The 16659-nt window shown below is 43.2% G+C and overlaps 1 protein-coding gene across 2 annotated transcripts; it reads left to right on the forward strand.

Annotated features, from left to right (window-relative positions):
- Positions 1–11: 11 nt before the first annotated feature.
- LOC612524 (putative protein SSX6) lies at positions 12–11004 on the forward strand. 2 transcript variants are annotated; one of them, XM_038586503.1, is made up of 8 exons: positions 12–143; positions 1378–1512; positions 2144–2258; positions 2624–2722; positions 5355–5404; positions 8819–8954; positions 9886–9990; positions 10467–11004. In XM_038586503.1, the coding sequence occupies exons 2-7, from the start codon at positions 1444–1446 to the stop codon at positions 9984–9986; spliced, it is 570 nt and encodes a 189-aa protein (XP_038442431.1). In that variant the 5' UTR covers positions 12–143; positions 1378–1443; the 3' UTR covers positions 9987–9990; positions 10467–11004. The 2 variants fall into 2 exon arrangements, with proteins under 2 accessions (XP_038442431.1, XP_038442432.1); XM_038586504.1 differs by lacking the exon at positions 12–143 and having other exon boundaries at positions 1331–1512.
- Positions 11005–16659: the final 5655 nt, after the last annotated feature.

Here is a 16659-nt window from a genome sequence, read left to right on the forward strand (position 1 = left end):
ACTTGCCCCGCCTACTTCCCTAACCCCTGATTGGTCAGTTCAAGTTCATTAACTGTTCTGATTGGTTGATTATCGCTGGGCAGTGGAATTGTGGGATATCATCTCGTGGAGCGATTCTTTGCCACCACCGCTTCAACCCTGAGGTAAGCTTTCTCATTAGATCCTCTTAAACAAGTTAAAGGTAGGCTAGTAAAATGTGAGGAACCTCTCCAGCTCACTCAGTTGGTTTAGTTCTTTCTGTACCTTCCAGCAGCCTCCAGATCCTTAGGACGGAGAAATGACTTAAAGCTTTTCGGAGCGATTGCTCTCAGGCTAAGATAAAACTAAAACTATTTTCGGTCCGTGAGACTTTTTCTAATTGCTCTTCCTCAGGGAAAAAGAACTCACCTTGGCCTGAGAAACCCCCAAATCAGCTAGAGGTCCCTAGGTTTCTTTAACCGAAGAAAATAGACGCTGCCTAAGTGACTCTTTTATCACCAACTCTAGGATAAAGCAGAAACTTTCTTGGCGTCAGAGACCCCTAAATTTCCTCTCCCTAAGAGATTCCCAATGCCATCAGTTGGGGAGCACCAGATTGCTGCATTGAAACTCTCCACAGGGATCCCTGGGTGGCACAGCGGTTTGGCGCCTGCCTTTGGCCCAGGGTACGATCCTGGAGACCCGGGATCGAATCCCACGTCGGGCTCCCGGTGTATGGAGCCTGCTTCTCCCTCTGCCTGTGTCTCTGCCTCTCTCTCTCTCTCTCTCTCTGTCTCTCTCTCTCTGTGACTATCATAAAAAAAATAAAAATAAATAAAAATTGAAACTCTCCACATTCTCAGCCGAAGTGATGGCTAATCCCGTAGTTGGAAATTCCAGTTCTCTTCACGCTAATAATTTTCAAATAACCTAGTAATGGGTTCTAAATCCACTCTATATTAGCAATCCTTGTTTCTTTTCAACAGAGCAAAACCCCACATCCCTCTGCCTGAAAACCCAAACCCATTTTTCAGAGACAAATCTATGAGACTTATCTCCCCACCCTTCTGCCTCAAAAGTCACCCCCTCCATAAAACTACTTGTTCACTTCACTGTTTCCCCAATAAGGATCTTAATATCTTTCCTTCAGTATAAGCCAAACTTCAGGCAAACTACTAACAGTAGCCAACCTTCTCTCAAAGACTCAAGGCTGCCTTGATCATGCTTACAGAAAACCTGCTGTCCCTAATCAATACTTTCTTTCATAGATCTCTCACCCTCTATTTGTTTTTTTTTTGTCACACACCCCCCCCCATCCTTTCTCAGGAACAGATAAACCCAGGATGGAGAAAAGTAGAACCTTGATTCCAGGTGATTAACTGGATATAACCTACCTTCAGTGCTTTCTCCCTTCCTCAGGATCTTTGGCATTGTGGCTAGAGAGATTAGGTTCTGTCCTTTCGAGATCAGACCATTCCCAGCACCATGAATAAAGACAGCTCCTTTGCAAAGAGCTCCAGGGAGGATACCCAGAAATCAGAGAAGAAATGCAAGGTAAGGGATCTGGAGGGGGTAGAGGGATGGCCCAGGGGACACTAGAGGGACTAGATTTCTGAGGAGGTGAGGTCAGAGGCACTGGGGAAAGGGATCAGGGTGTCGGGGAAATCCAGAGCCTCAGGAGCTTCCCACCTTCACTCTATCCTCACCTAACATCTCTGGAGACAATAGGTCTGTGACCTTGCACTGCATTTGGTGACTCTCACTCCATTCTAGAAAGTGAAAGAGCATGCTACCAGCATTAATTAAGCATCTACTGCATGCCTGAGGAGAGGGTAGGGAATGTTACCTATGTTCTTTTTTTTTTAAGATTTTATTTATTTATTCATGAGAGACACAGAGAAAAAGGCAGAGATACAGGCAGAGGGAGAAGCAGACTCCCTGTAGGGAGTTCCGATGTGAGCCTCGATCCCCAGATCCAGGATCCGGGATCAGGCCCTTAGCCAAAGACAGACACTCAGGCACCCCTATCCATGTTCTCTCCGTTAGCCTTGACATTAACCAGGAGGGATTATTAGCCCCAGTTCACAGATCCAACATGGACCTGTAGCAGAGAAAGAGACCTCAGCTGATGATCAGACATGTTTAGCTGACTTGCTGCTAAGGTTTATTTATTTTTCTTTCCCAGGCTTTCAAGGATATTTCCAAATACTTCTCTAAGGAAGAATGGGCAAAGCTTGGCTACTCAGATAAAATCACCTATGTGTACATGAAGAGAAACTATGACACCATGACTGGTCTAGGTAACAGAAAGTTTGGGTGCAGACAAGCCTGTGAACACGTGACCATACCTCAGTCCCTTTACATGCCATGGCTTCTTCCTAGGCTGCAGCAAGTGTCCCACACCTTCCTTTTGTGCGGGGGTGGGGGGTGGGATCCTAGGGCAGCTTTGGGACGCTCTGCTGTTTTATATTCTGTGCAGGACTGCGGGCCTGGAGTGGCCACAAAGATGCTCAGACCTAGATCTTGCATGTTTCTCTTCTGCTTACCCTTGTTTGGAATCCCCTAGCTCATAAGCTTGCCTGCCTCTGCTGCCTCCCAGGATTCTATCTTGCATTCCTCCTCTTGGGCTGTCTCTTAAGGAACAGATATTTTTGCTTCTTTCTAGGTCTCAGGGCCACCCTCCCAGCCTTCATGTGTCCTAAAAAACGTGCCATAAAATCCAAGAGGCATGATTCTGATGAAAATGAGAACCACAGGAATCAGAGTGAGTGGAAGGAAGGGCCTGGGGAGAGTCTCCTGAAGCCCAGCTGCTTTGGGGTCCAGTTCTTGGGAAGGAGTCTCAGAGTTTGTTACCTCCAAAGCATCGTGGCTGAGTGAGAAAAGTTGGATGTAGGTTAAGTATGGTCAGAGGCCATTCATATAAAATCCTAAAGCATGCAAAACAAGAGTATATATTTTTATGGATAATAAGTAAATGGTAAATGTATAAAAACCTGAATGAGAATAAAACCCATCAAATTCAGGAGTGCATAAGGAAGGAGGTCAGGGATCAGAGAGGACTGCACAGATGGCTTCAGCTGTGACTTGTTTATAGTGTTATATTTTGAATAAAGATCTAAAAATAATCTGAAGTAGCTGTGGTATATGGTAAGTTCTGACTAGACTCAGTGGTAAATAGGCATGCGTTTCCAATATTATTCTCCATAATTTTCTGTACATTTGAAACATTTCTTTGTTATTTTTTTAAGATTTTATTTATTTATTCATGAGACACACACACACACACACACACAGAGGGGCAGAGACACAGGCAGAGGGAGAAGCAGGCTCCATGCAGGGAGCCTGACATGGGACTCAATCCCGGGTCTCCAGGATCACGCCCTGGGCTGAAGGCAGGCTAAACTGCTGAGCCACCTGGGGTGCCCGAAACATTTCTTTTTTTAAAGGAGTTATTGTTCTTGCTACACTCTGTTAATGAATCACAGGACAATTAAGAAAAATTTAATTTGGGGCATTTAGGTAGCTTAATGGGTTAAGCATCTGCATTTGGTTCGTCTTGACCCCGGAATCCTGGGATCAAGCCTCGTATCAGGCTCCCTGCTTGGCGGGGAGTCTGCTTCTCTCTCTCTCCTTCTCCCTCTCCCTCTGTGTGCACTCTCTCTTTCTCTCTCTAACAAATATAAATATGTAAATATTTTTTAAAATTTAATTTAAGCGTAAATCCATGTGGAGCACCTGGCTGTCAGTAAAGCATGTGACTCTTGATCTCAGGGTTATGAATTCAAGTTGGTCACAGAAACTACTTCTTTAAAAAATGTAGGGGTGCCTGGGTGGCTCAGTCGGTTGAACGTCTGCCTTTGGCTCAGGGCGTGATCCTGGAGTCCCGGGATCGGGTCCCACATGGGGCTCTCTGCATGGAGCATTGTTCTCCCTCTGCCTGCCTGTTTCTTTGCCTCTCTTTCTGTGTCTCATGAATAAATATTTGTTTATTTATATATATTTATTATGATCCTTGAGTCATGATTCCCACAATCTGGGGATCACGACCTGAGCCAAAGGCAGACACAACCACTGAGCCACCCAGGCATGGGATCTAGCCCCACATTGGGCTCCACGCTCAGCACAGAGTCTGGTTATCCCTCTCCCTCGCCCTGCTTGTGCTAGCCCGTGCTTTCTCTCTCTCTCAAATAAGTAAATAAAATATTTTTTAAAAATAACATTGAAATTAAAAAGGTATAAATCCACAAAAAACTTCCAGGCTCAATTTCATAATAGGGTAAAGGTATTGGATAAATATCTTAAGAAAGAGTGATTAATATATTATGAAGTGAAACAGCTATTTTCCTGTTTTACCAAAACCAAATAGTCTTCTTGCTCCTAATCAAACCTGATTCTATCTGTTGAGCCTGGGAGAGGGTCTGAGAAAGTGATCCTCTACACATGGAGCTTTTCTCCTTATCAGTGAGCAGAGGTAACATATGGTGAAAAAGGTAGCAGATTCTAGAAATCTTTGTGTATTTGATCGTGTGTGTACTCACTATAAAGGGATGAGATGTATTCACTTCTCTTCTGCTCTGACAGCACAGTGGTAAGCAGAGTCAGAATTTTCAAACTGTCTCCAATAGACCTATGACTCTCTAGGAAAATAGGCTAGATTCCACAGGCTCCCAAAATGACTGAGAGGGCTGAAAATCTAGTGCTTGAGAATCTACAAAGTTTCTGACACTAAAGGAGTAACTTTATTCTAGAAACATTTCAGATTCACTGGGCTAAATCATCCAGGGTTCCTCATACACTTGATGGCTTTGTTGAAGTTTAATTGGCATGCTATAAAATTAACCTGGCTTAAGTGGATAGTGATTTTTGTTGCCACATAACTTTAAGTGAAAGCAATCAATTTAATTTAATTAATTCAATCAGTTTAATTTCTTTAGGGGGAAGAAGAAATATATACTAGAATAGGATGAGGCAGTGATGGGGTTTGGTTCACATTTTATAAATCATCAAAAGGAAAGTATGAATGGCACCACAAATAAATGAATAAACCATGATTTAAAGATAATTCAAGGGGATGCCTGGGTGGCTCAGCGGTTTAGCGCCTGCCTTCAACCCAGGGTGTGATCCTGGAGACCTGGGATCAAGTCTCACATCAGGCTCCCTGCATGGAGCCTGCTTCTCCCTCTGCCTGTGTCTCTGTGTCTCTCATGAATAAATAAAATCTTTTAAAAAAATAAAATAAAAAATAAAGATAATTCAAAAGCCAGTCTCAAAATAACTTCTGGATAATGAGTGGACTCATAACCCTTTCCTGCAGAATTCCCTGATACTATATGAGTCTCTGGAGTTTGGGAATATTTGCCAACAAAGTAAAATTACCATTTATCACTTTTTTTTAGATGAACCTCTTCAGGAGGTTTCCAATGTGAAAAAGAGAAAACACCAGAAGGTGAGTATCTCCCAAATCTAAAAAAACAGACTGTTTCTCCACGGATGTGAATATTGGTAAGAGTGGGAGAATATTGAATATACCCTGGCCCTCACTGCCTCCCTTTCCTGATCCCTTTATCACAATTCCTGATGTAGCATCATCAATAGCTTAATGAGTAGCAATTGTGGTAGCTGATACTTCTTTTGTTTTCATGGTGATATCCGATATTATTTTAAGCAATTCACAAGGATTAATTTCTTTAATCCTTCAGAAAACTTCTATGACATTTTCCTATCAGTATTCCCAGATAATGAGGATAATAATAATAATAACTAATCATAAAGATGAGGGTATTGTGGTACAGAGATTTTAAGTAATTTGCCTGAGACCACAGTGGCAATGGTAATAATCTGTACATTTTAAACATTTCTTTTTTTAAGGGGGTTATTGTTCTTGCTAGACACTGTTAATGAATCACAGGACAATTAAGAAAAGCCAGAAATGATTTTCCAGCTCATGAACCTTTTCATGTGTGTATGAAGTTCAAGGGTTCCCCCCCAAAAGGGCTTTACCCCACAGAAGCTGCTGATGTTTTCATTTAGACACCCACTCTTGCAACAGAAGTACCAGCTCCCTTCTGCTCTGTGGCAGGGCCAGTCTCACGTGGCTTGGAAATGACCTGGGCTGTCAGCCCCTCCCTACCGTGAGCTCCTTTCCAGTCTTGTCTGCACCTGAGGCATCTGTGAAGCCTCAGTCCCCAGCCCAGGGGGACCCTCTAAGGTGCCCAAATTTTTTATTGACTAAGTGATTCTGCAATTGTAGATGAAACTCTGGAAGGTAAAGGGCTCTGGAAGTTGGATTGCCAGCGTGGAGACCATTGAGACCATTCAAAGAACAATCATAAGACAAAGTATTCATTTTCATTAATTAGCACATTGAAAAGTTGTACTTTGACTTAGCTTTCTTTTGTTGTTCACTGTTTCATAAATGAGGAGACTGAATGAAAGGTAGCTTAAGATTGTTGGTCAAACTGGTGGCTCAGCAGTTTGGCGCCGCCTTCAGCCAAGAGCGTGATCCTGGATCACATGATCCTGGGATCGAGTCTCATGTTGGGCTCCCTGCATGGAGCCTGTTTCTCCCTCTGTGTCTCTGCCTCTCTCTCTCTCTCTCTCTCAGAAATAAATAAAATCTTTAACAAAAAATATAATAAAATAAAAGATTGTTGGCCAGTGATGCACCCCTACAGCAGCAATATTGGTACAGGAACCATTTTGCCTAATTCCACATTAAACATTCTTGCCAGGGTAGGACAGGATGTGACATCTGGCACTTTTTTTTAAATTTATTTTTTTAATTTATTTTTTTAATTGGATTTCAATTTGCCAACATATAGCATAACACCCAGTGCTCATCCCTCCAAGTGCCCCCCTCAGTGCCCATCACCCAGTCACCCCAACCCCCCACCTACTTCCCTTCCCCACCCCTTGTTCATTTCCCAGACTTAGGAGTCTCTCATGTTCTGTCTCCCTTTCTGATATTTCCCACTCATTTTTTCTCCTTTCCCCTTTATTCCCTTTCACTATTTTTTATATTCCCCAAATGAATGAGACCGTATAATGTTTGTCCTTCCCCGATTGACTTATTTCACTCAGCACAATCCCCTCCAGTTCCATCCAGGTCGAAGCAAATGGTGGGTATTTGTAGTGTCTAATGGCTGAGTAATATTCCATTGTATACATAGACCACAGCTTCTTTATCCATTCATCTTTCGATGGATACCGAGGCTCCTTCCACAGTTTAGCTATTGTGGACATTGCTGCTAGAAACATCGGGGTGCAGGTGTCCTGGTGTTTCACTGCATCTGTATCTTTGGGGTAAATCCCCAACAGTGCAATTGCTGGGTCATAGGGCAGATCTATTTTTAACTCTTTGGGGAATCTCCACACAGTTTTCCAGAGGGGCTGCACCAGTTCACATTTCCACCAACAGTGCAAGAGGGTTCCCTTTTCTCCGCATCCTCTCCAACATTTGTTGTTTCCTGTCTTGTTAATTTTCCCCATTCTCACTGGTGTGAGGTGGTATCTCATTGTGGTTTTGATTTGTATTTCCCTGATGGCAAGTGATGCGGAGCATTTTCCCATGTGCTTGTTGGCCATGTCGATGTCTTCCTCTGAGATTTCTGTTCATGTCTTTTGCCCATTTCATGATTGGATTGTTTGTTTCTTTGCTGTTGCGTTGAATAAGTTCTTTATAGATCTTGGAAACTAGCCCTTTATCTGATACGTCATTTGCAAATATCTTCTCCCATTCTGTAGGTTGTCTTTTAGTTTTGTTGACTGTTTCTTTTGCTGTGCAGAAGCTTCTTATCTTGATGAAGTCCCAATAGTTTATTTTTGCTTTTGTTTCTCTTGCCTTCATGGATGTATCTTGCAAGAAGTTGCTGTGGCCAAGTTCAAAAAGGGTGTTGCCTGTGTTCTCCTCTAGGATTTTGAGGGAATCTTGTCTCACATTTAGATCTTTCATCCATTTTGAGTTTATCTTTGTGTATGGGGTAAGAGAATGGTCCAGTTTCATTCTTCTGCATGTGGCTGTCCAATTTTCCCAGCACCATTTATTGAAGAGACTGTCTTTCTTCCAGTGGATAGTCTTTCCTCCTTTGTCGAATATTAGTTGACCATAAAGTTGAGGGTCCACTTTTGGATTCTCTATTCTGTTCTATTGATCTATGTGTCTGTTTTTATGCCAGTACCACACTGTCTTGATGACCACAGCTTTGTAGTACAACCTGAAATCTGGCATTGTGATGCCCCCAGCTATGGTTTTCTTTTTAAATATTCCCCTCGCAAAAAAAATAAATAAATAAATAAATAAATAAATAAATAAATAAATAAATAAATAAATAAATATTCCCCTCGCTATTCAGGGTTGGCGCTGCTTTCTTTGCTGTATCTATTCATCTCTGTGAACCATTCCTTTCCTCTCCCCTGTACTCATCTCCCCTGTACCATTTTCCAGCAGTGTTCTGTCCCCTCTGTGAATTCATACATTTACTCTCCCAGCAGCTCTCTACTAGCTTCCATGTGATCCCTTATATTTTAGAGAACCCCCTCCTTTCTTCCACAGATTACATGGATTCTTAGAATGCTATTCTTCCCCAAATCTTCTGTATACCACACTTCATTTACATGGAGCATTTTGCTGTTTGCAAGACTGCCTGGAAAGAAGGTGAAGACAAACATTCTAGTCCTGGAAACACCCTTCATTTAGGCCATTCCCTTTTGTTCTAACGTTGCTCATAATTTAGGTAAATAATGATCTCCCCGAGTTGTTGAGGGCATTACTCAAGGTACTGCATGTGAAGACACTTTGTAAGCTCTAAAGCACTAGAAAATGCCATTGATATTGTTTATATGTGACCTTCACATTAAAAAGGTGATGCTCAAAACGGTGAAGGAAGAAGAGGATTCAGACCCAATACCAATAACACCTGGATTTGAGCAGGCTCAGAAAGTGCTGTGCCTCCCTGGAAAAGCAAGTACCTCTGATCAACAGAGTGAGATAATACCAGGTAAGAGATGGATAGCTATGTGGGAACAACTCCTCTGCCTTTTCTGGCTGTGTTAAGTATGTGGTCTAAGTATGGGGGATGGATCCTGGACAGGCTTGTGGCCAGACCAGACTGAGGAGCTCACCCAGCTCCAGCTGGGATGTTAGAACATGACTTACAGGGGCGCTTGGGTGCCTCAGTCAGTTGAGTGTCTGCCTTGCGCACAGGTCATGATCCTGGAATCCCGGGATCGAGCCCCACATTGGACTCCTTGCTTAGCAGAGAGCCTGCTTCTCCCTCTCCCTCTGCCCCTCCCTCAACTCATGCGCTCGCTCGTTCACTCTCTCTCTCTCGAATACATAAATAAAATCTTTTAAAAAAAAAGAACATGACTTCCAGAGTCACCAATTTGAATGGTCATTGATATAAAAGCCAAGTGATTCTAGGCAAGTCTTCTAAAATCTCTGAACTCCAGATTCCTAGTCTAGAAAATGGAAGTAAAGAATCATAGTTCACAAACTGTTCAAAGGTGTTAGATCTAGAAAGCCTGACCACCTGAAAGGTCGTCAAGCAATTCCATCTGTGATAACCTGGGAACGTATCTGACTCACAGATGTATTCCCAGCCCTCAACTCAATGCCTGACACACAATATGCGCTTAACAAACATAGGTTGAATGAATGAAGGTCTGAATGAATGTTCTGGTAAGTAAAGAGGTTGGGAATCTAAACCTGACAATGGGAGGAGCCAGCAGCTAAAATTCTAACTGGCATTTGATGTGTATTGGTGGAGGTCTAACATCTCAGCCTCTCTGAGCAAGAAGATGTGGAAAGCAGACTGTTAAATGCCTGTGGGCACTAAAAAGGGAGGAGGCATCTCCTTATCTGACAAAACAGAGACTAACACTACCCAACCCATCCATCCCCCACTTACCACCTCTACTCTACCATAGGACCCAAGAGAGGGAAGAATAGTATTTGGGCCTACAGACTGCGGGAGAGGAAGAACCTAGTAGTGTATGAAGAGATCAGTGATCCTGAGGAAGAGGACTAACTCTGTAAGTGACCCTTCAGTCCATACCCACACACCTGCAAAATGTACTTTTCCATTATGGTACTGGCATCACATCTTGTCACTTATTCCCCCAAATCATTACTTTCTCCTAGTCTCTTGAGGTGCAGTTTTGAGGCTAAATGATGAGGTTTCCCATGCTCTTTCTGCTCCATGCTCTGTATAGACAGGGATCCTCCCTACCTAGAATGCTGTGGGCTCCCAAACCCCAGGTCAGCTCCCGATGTGTAGGGCACACCTTCCTCTAGCCTAGAAACCCATAGTACAGGTAAGGGAGTCACTGTGGCATGAGCATAAGGTTCTCTTTGAGGAGCAGTGGGAGGTGCTTGCAGATCATGAGGTAGGGCAGAACCAGAGTGCTCGGGGTCTTGCAGGTCTGGATGAGGAGTTCGGTATTGATTTATCGGTTAATCGGAGCTCACCGCCACTTATTTTCCTTCTCTTTCCTTGCCTCAACCTCAGGGATGTGACAAGTGCCCATGATAAGAAGCAGAACCTGGTGGCCTTTCAGGAACATGGGCATGGCTGTGAACTCCTAGTCATCAGGTGTATAGCAAGCAAGAGTTCACAATAGTGAAAAGTTAAGCGTGATTTTTCTTACTATCTGCCAAATATTCTGTTAGATATTAGAGTTTTGTTAATGAGCAAGACATATACTTAATGCATATTTCTTTTTGTATATCCATGCACTTAACTTAGAAAACAAGTATTGTCAGCTATTCTATGCCCAGAACAGCACTACCCTCTTTTGCTGATGTGATTACTGGGAGCGGTTCTGGTTGTTTGCACATGTTTTTCTCTGTATTTACACACACACACACACACACATACACAGTACCACTGTAAGTATCTCCCACCTGCTTTTGCCTGCTACCAGCACACCCCAGACAAGTACCCTTCATCTTGTTCCTGTTCAGCAGGTGCTCTGTGGTACAAACCTCCATTATTCATTTACATTTCATCAGTCATTGATAATTAATAAACATAAGTTTCAGCTGTTTGCTCATCTCATTCTTGTGCACAGAGCCCTGTGCATATGTGTGTTTCCTTAGCATACAGTCTTAGAAGTGGAATTGTTATGTCAAAGAGTTCATTCATTCAACAAACACCTACTGAACATGTACTGTGTACCAAGCAGTGTCCTAGGTTCTGGAAAAACCTCAGGGAACAAGGCAGACAAATGTCTGAGCCCGTGTGGAGCTGACATTCTAATGGGGGATGTTTTCCGTTTTCATTTTTTTTAAAGATTTTATTTATTTATTCATGAAAGACACACACAGAGAGAGAGGCAGACACAGGGAGAGGGAGAAGCAAGCTCCTTGCAGAAAGCCTGACGTGGGACTTGATCCCGGGTCTCCAGGATCACACCCTGGGCTGAAGGCAGTGCTAAACCGCTGAGCCATCCGGGATGCCCCTCCAGTTTTCATTTTGATGGACACTGTATACCCCAATCGTGGAGTGGGTGCTGGTTGGACACCTTGGCCTTTGCTCTTTGTAAGATCTCCAGGGTCAGGAGCTCAGATGGTCCATTTAGAAGTCTGTGAGAGGAGACAGGGGAGTAGACAAATATGGACACACAAATGAACTCTGACCAGCGTGTTCCCCATGGTACAGCCTTATTCACAGGGGTGACCCTCCCTACAGAGTCAGCTCCTAGGGAATGTGTAGCAGGGGTATCACTGTTTACCTGCTTCTTTGAGAATATTGTCTTGTCACTTGAGGTCACACCTCTGGGTAGGATGGTCCCAAATCTAGGACTCTGCATTCCAGGCCAGGAGCACCGTCTACAGGAATGAAGGAGGTCTGGTTCACTGCAGTCTTCTCAGGCCATCTTCTCTAATAACCACAGAAAGTGCAATTAATATTAATCCTGTATTTTACAGATATATATATATATATTTGTATATACATATGTATATGTAGAGAGAGAGAGAGAGAGAGATTATAGATAAACAGAAACAGACAGATGTCAGATTTATTGCCAGAGTTCCTGAAGCTTGCATGTGTGGGAAGGGATGGGTTTGGAACTCTGACTTCAGAGACATTAAGGAGAACAGGTGTGGGGATGCCTGGATGGCTCAGTGATTGAGAGTCTACCTTTGACTCAGGTCATGATCCCCAGGTCCTGGGATTGAGTCCTGCATCAGGCTCTCCACAGGGAGCCTGCTTCTCCCTCTGCCTATGTCTCTGCTTCTCTTTCTGTGTCTCTCATGAATAAATAAATAAAATCTTTTTTAAAAAAGAAAGACAGGTGTGTATTGAGGGGAGAGGACTTGATTAAGCTTCAGGTTCTGTCCCAAGTCTCAGGGTAGAGGACAACTTGGATGGCCTTGAGGATATAATGTTAAGTGAAACAAGACAGAGAAAGACAAATAGCATATGATTTCACTCATACCTGGAATCTAAATAAACCAAACAAACAATGCAAAAACTAACTCATAGAGAATAAACTAATGGTTACCAGAGGGGAAGGGCATAGCGGGGCTGGGCGAAATGGGTAAAGGAGGTCAATTGTATGGCAACGTAACTAGACTTCTGGTGGTGATCATTTTGTAGGATATATAGATACTGAGTTATAATATTGTACACCAGAAACTTTATATAATGTTATATACCAATTTTACCTCAATTAAAAAGATGAGATCTATTCTCCCTTAAGGAGACACATGTACTTGTGGGAACATAGTTTTTGAGTCAGTGAATTAGGCCAGTGATGCTTTGGACAACATTTTCTGTGTTTTGCAGGTTTTTTTTTTGTTTTTTTTTTTTTATGATAGGCACACACAGAGAGAGAGAGGCAGAGACACAGGCAGAGGGAGAAGCAGGCTCCATGCACCGGGAGCCCGACGTGGGATTCGATCCTGGATCTCCAGGATCGCGCCCTGGGCCAAAGGCAGGCGCTAAACCGCTGCGCCACCCAGGGATCCCATGTTTTGCAGTTTTATCTGAATGGTTATAATCATACAATACATGAAGGTTTTGCTGTAGGGCACCTGATTCAGACTCTGTAAGCAGGTAGGACATGCTGAGTATTCCTCTTTGCTTTGGGATGACAGGCCATGGAACAGATAGACTAAAAATTATCCCCTCTTGGGGTGCCTGGCTGGTTCAGTTGGTGGAACATGTGACTTTTAATCTCGGGGTTGTGAGTTCAAGCCCCATGTTGAGTGTAGAAATTACTTTAAAGCATTGTAAAAAAATCCATTGTATATATAAACCACATCTTCTTTATCCATTCATCTTTTGATGGACACCGAGGCTCCTTCCACAGTTTGGCTATTGTGGACATTGCTGCTAGAAACATCGGGTGCAGGTGTCCTGGCGTTTCATTGCATCTGAATCTTTGGGGTAAATCCCCAACTGTGCAATTGCTGGGTCGTAGGGCAGATCTATTTTTAACTCTTTGAGGAACCTCCACACAGTTTTCCAGAGGGGCTGTACCAGTTCACATTCCCACCAACAGTGTAAGAGGGTTCCCTTTTCTCCGCATCCTCTCCAACATTTGTTGTTTCCTGCCTTGTTAATTTTCCTCATTCTCACTGGTGTGAGGTGGTATCTCATTGTGGTTTTGATTTGTATTTCCCTGATGGCAGGTGATGCAGAGCATTTTCTCATGTGCGTGTTGGCCATGTCGATGTCTTCCTCTGTGAGATTTCTGTTCATGTCTTTTGCCCATTTCATGATTGGATTGTTTGTTTCTTTGCTGTTGAGTTTAATAAGTTCTTTATAGATCTTGGAAACTAGCCCTTTATCTGATAGGTCATTTGCAAATATCTTCTCCCATTCTGTAGGTTGTCTTTTAGTTTTGTTGACTGTATCATGAAGACTCCTAACTCTGGGAAACGAACTAGGGGTGGTAGAGGAGGAGGGAGGGGGGTGGGGGTGAATGGGTCACGGGCACTGAGGGGGGCACTTGACAGGATGAGCACTGGGTGTTATTCTGTATGTTGGCAAATTGAACACCAATAAAAAATAAATTTATTATTAAAAAAAAGAATAGACAACCCAGAAATGGACCCTCAACTCTATGGTCAACTAGTATTCAACTAAGCAGGACAGAATATCCACTGGAAAAAAGACAGTCTCTTCAATAAATGGTGCCGGAAGTCCATTATGAACTGGCATGTGCAGAAGAATGAAACTAGACTACTCTCTTACAGCATACACAAAGATCAACTCAAAATGCATGAAAGCTCTAAATGTAAGATAAGAGTCCATCAGAATTCTAGAGGAGAGCACAGGCAACACCCCTTTTGAACTTGGCCACGGTAGCTTCTTGCTAGATACATCTATGAAGGCAAGAAAACAAAAGTACAAATGAATTATTGGGACTTCATGAAGCTTCTGCACAGCAAAAGAAATAGTCACAAAACTAAAAGACAATCTACAGAATGGGAGAAACTATTTGTAAATGACATATCAGATAAAGAGCTAGTATTCAAGATCTATAAAAAAATAGTGAAAGGGAATAAAGGGGAAAGGAGAAAAAATGAGTGGGAAATATCAGAAAGGGAGACAGAACATGAGAGACTCCTAACTCTAGGAAATGAACTAGGGGTGGTGGAAGGGGAGGTGGGCAGGGGGTGGGGGTGACTGGGTGACGGGCACTGAGGGAGGCACTTGAGGGATGAGCACTGGGTATTATTCTATATGTTGGCAAATTGAACACCAATAAAATATAAATTTATATATAAAAAAATAATAAAGCATTGTAAAAAAAATGGTCCCTTCTCTACAAATGCATTTCTCTTCTTCATTATTATTGTGAGGGGCCAAAGGTACCCCAGGCTCTAATATACTTCTTTCTCAGCATTCCCTACACACACCCTAGGGGACTTTCCCATGTAGGAGGTAGGGAGTTCATGGTCATTAGCATGCCATCTGCCCAGTATAAGGGTGTTGAAGGCCCACCTAGCCCTTTAGTTGTAATTGTAGTTCTTGCTTTTATTTAAGATTTTATTTCATTTATTCATGAGAGATACAGAGAGAGAGGCAGAGACATAGGCAGAGGGAGAAGCAGGCTTACTACAGAAAGCCTAATGTGGGACTCAATCCCAGGACCCTGGGATCACAACCTAAGCCAAAGGCAAATGCTCAACCACTGAGCCACTCAAACACCCCCGTAGTTCTTGCTTTTTCATCCATTTACCCTCTGTTTGAAGTTTCTCTGGATATACTCATCCTCTTAGTTGTTTCCTCCTGGTCATTCTGGCTTCTAGTTCCCTTCACCCTTGCAGATCTCATCTGAGCTTTCTCTCTCTCTTTTTTTTTTAATTTTTATTCATTTATGATAGGCACACAGTGAGAGAGAGAAAGGCAGAGACACAGGCAGAGGGAGAAGCAGGCTCCATGCACCGGGAGCCCGACGTGGGATTCGATCCCGGGTCTCCAGGATCGCGCCCTGGGCCAAAGGCAGGCACCAAACCGCTGCGCCATCCAGGGATCCCTACTTTCTCTTTTTAAGGAATTCTTCACAATTCCTGCTCCCCAAATGGCACCCTTTCTTGTTTTATGGTACTGCATACATTTTTTTCTTCTGTCATTTCAGTAGAGCAGTGGGGAGGTAGACAAGTTTGCTCAAGCAGCCATCTTCAGATCATCTTTAAAGGGTGTTTTCCCCTTCCTAGTGGAAACCTTTTTTTTTCCATTTTATTGTGTTCAGCAAATGTCTTTTGCATTTTTCTACATTTGGTGGGGCTGGGGGGCATGGTTTTCTCCAGATTGTATTTGGGCCTACTACATGGTCAAATGTTTTTTTTTTTTTTAAGATTTTATTTATTCATGAGAGACACAGGCAGAGGGAGAAGCAGGGTCCATGAAGGGATCCTCATGTGGGACTCAATCCCAGCACCCTGGGATTACCATCTGAGCCAAAGGCAGACGCTCAACCACTGAGTCACCCAGGCATGCCCTGTTCACTTTCTTTAATGAACAATTCTTGGAGCTTCACCTTAGAGGAGGAAGTGCCTGTTGCCAGCCAATGTATGTAGCATTTGGAGGGGAATCTACAAATGAGCTTTTTTTAATAAAGATTTTATTCTGAGAGAGAGAGAGAGGCAGAGGGAGAAGCAGGCTCCATGCAGGGAGCCTGATGTGGGACTCGATCCCAGGTCTCCAGGATCACACCCTGGGCCGAAGGCAGGCGCTAAACCACTGAGCCTCCCAGGGATCCCTACAAATGAGCTTTTTAATCAACTCACCTGGGGCTCCTGGGTGGCTCAAAAGGTTAAGTGTCTGCCTCCAGCTCAGGTAATGATCTGGGGGTCCTGGGATTGAGCCCCAGAGCCCCATGTCAGGCCCTCTGTTCAGTGGGGAGCCTACTTTTCCCTCTCCCTGTGCCTGCCCCCTCCACCTGCTTGTGTGCACACGCTGTCTCTGTCTTTCTGTGCCAAATAAATAAAATCTTAAAAAAAATTTATCCTTGGGGCTCCTGGCTGGTTCAGTTGATAGAACATGCAACTCTTGATCTTGGGGTTATGAGTTCAAGTCCTATATTGGGGGTAGAGTTTACTTTAAAAAAAAAACTTATCCTTAAAAACAGTTTTCTTCCCAAATCAATAGAAGTTGGGTGGGATGGGAGATAGATGTACAGGCTCTATTTTGCCTTCCTCCTCCAATCATCTGTTTTTAGATACGTTCTATATTTTTGTCACTA

The sequence above is a fragment of the Canis lupus genome, chromosome X (assembly GCF_011100685.1).
Source record: "Canis lupus familiaris isolate Mischka breed German Shepherd chromosome X, alternate assembly UU_Cfam_GSD_1.0, whole genome shotgun sequence".
Classification (NCBI taxonomy): Eukaryota; Metazoa; Chordata; class Mammalia; order Carnivora; family Canidae; genus Canis; species Canis lupus.

Bases quoted from the DNA above. Each gene is read 5' to 3' on its own strand.
- LOC612524 (XM_038586503.1), top strand. From the start codon at position 1,444: ATGAATAAAGACAGCTCCTTTGCAAAGAGCTCCAGGGAGGATACCCAG. The intron at 1,513-2,143 runs GTAAGGGATCTG...TTTCTTTCCCAG, and splicing joins AATCAGAGAAGAAATGCAAG to GCTTTCAAGGATATTTCCAA. The intron at 2,723-5,354 runs GTGAGTGGAAGG...ACTTTTTTTTAG, and splicing joins TGAGAACCACAGGAATCAGA to ATGAACCTCTTCAGGAGGTT.